The sequence below is a fragment of the Trypanosoma equiperdum genome (assembly GCF_001457755.1).
Source record: "Trypanosoma equiperdum strain OVI genome assembly, contig: ctg_198, whole genome shotgun sequence".
Taxonomy (NCBI): Eukaryota; Euglenozoa; class Kinetoplastea; order Trypanosomatida; family Trypanosomatidae; genus Trypanosoma; species Trypanosoma equiperdum.
Genome location: NW_027124048.1, coordinates 6,319 through 7,179, shown reverse-complemented (window position 1 = coordinate 7,179; position 861 = coordinate 6,319). Strand labels below are relative to the sequence as shown.

General features: G+C 35.8%; 1 protein-coding gene and 1 pseudogene across 2 annotated transcripts in view; both read right to left on the bottom strand.

Moving 5' to 3' along the window:
* The window catches only part of TEOVI_000054700:pseudogene, a 788-nt pseudogene extending 380 nt beyond the window's left edge, over positions 1 to 408 (bottom strand). The window contains exon 1 of the mRNA in view: positions 16 to 408. Coding sequence covers positions 16 to 408 — 393 coding nt within the window. The remainder of the gene's footprint in view (positions 1 to 15) is intronic.
* Positions 409 to 842: 434 nt separating this feature from the next.
* TEOVI_000054600 (Trypanosome variant surface glycoprotein C-terminal domain containing protein, putative) overlaps positions 843 to 861 on the bottom strand; it is a gene marked incomplete at both ends in the record, with an annotated part of 528 nt that continues 509 nt past the window's right edge. Inside the window, one exon of the mRNA XM_067223854.1 lies at positions 843 to 859. Within this exon, the coding sequence (XP_067079955.1) occupies positions 843 to 859 (17 nt within the window). The remainder of the gene's footprint in view (positions 860 to 861) is intronic.

The following is an 861-nucleotide window of genomic DNA, read 5'->3' as shown; positions in this document are numbered from 1 at the left end:
TCCAACAGCTTCTTCCTGAATTGCACTCCAAAATAACAAGGTTTTGTAGATACTTTGCTCGGACCACCACTCCTCACTTCCCTTTTATAACTCCACAAATGCAAACTCAAATTTATTAAAGGCCCAGATTCTTGCTATTAAACCTCCACCGCTAAGATAGGGGTTTCCACTAGGACATGATTTTAGTAAATGAGCTAGCTTCTTATCTTCTCTTCTTTTCTCTCTGAACAACATTGTAAAAGCAGTAACATCTTTCCACATGTGCTCTTTGTTATTGGAATTCATAATTAAATCCAACTGAGGTGCATAACACTCAGCTGTCGACATGAATAGAATAGGAGAAATCCGCTTTTCTTTGACTATATCCTCTCTACTAAATTTTTCTTCATGTTCCGCAGTGTTCTGTATAAAATATTTTACAGCATTTTCATACTTTTCTCCGTCACTGACAATAACGTCAGAGCCATCAAACAGTTATTACAATATCCTCATCACATGCATTCTGCCTCTCTAAAAACTCCATAACCCACCTAGGCCTTTTAACATGGCTATACAACCCTCCCATTGCAATTGTAATAATTTCAACATTTCTTGATTTGGAACTTAATATGAGTCTACACCATCCTTGAGCTGCATGAGTTTGGACGACAAACACCCTGTGCTTCTTAGACCCATTCTGTGTTATATTTAGTATTTCATAGTTATGAAGAGATACTGAGCATAAACACACAAAACGTAAAAGAGACGGTAAAAGTAGAGTTTTTCGAATACAAAAATTCAATTTCCCTGATATACCTTTAAATTTTGAGACGGTTATTAAAATACTTAAAAAAATTAAAGCGTTAGAATAGGAGGTTCTGC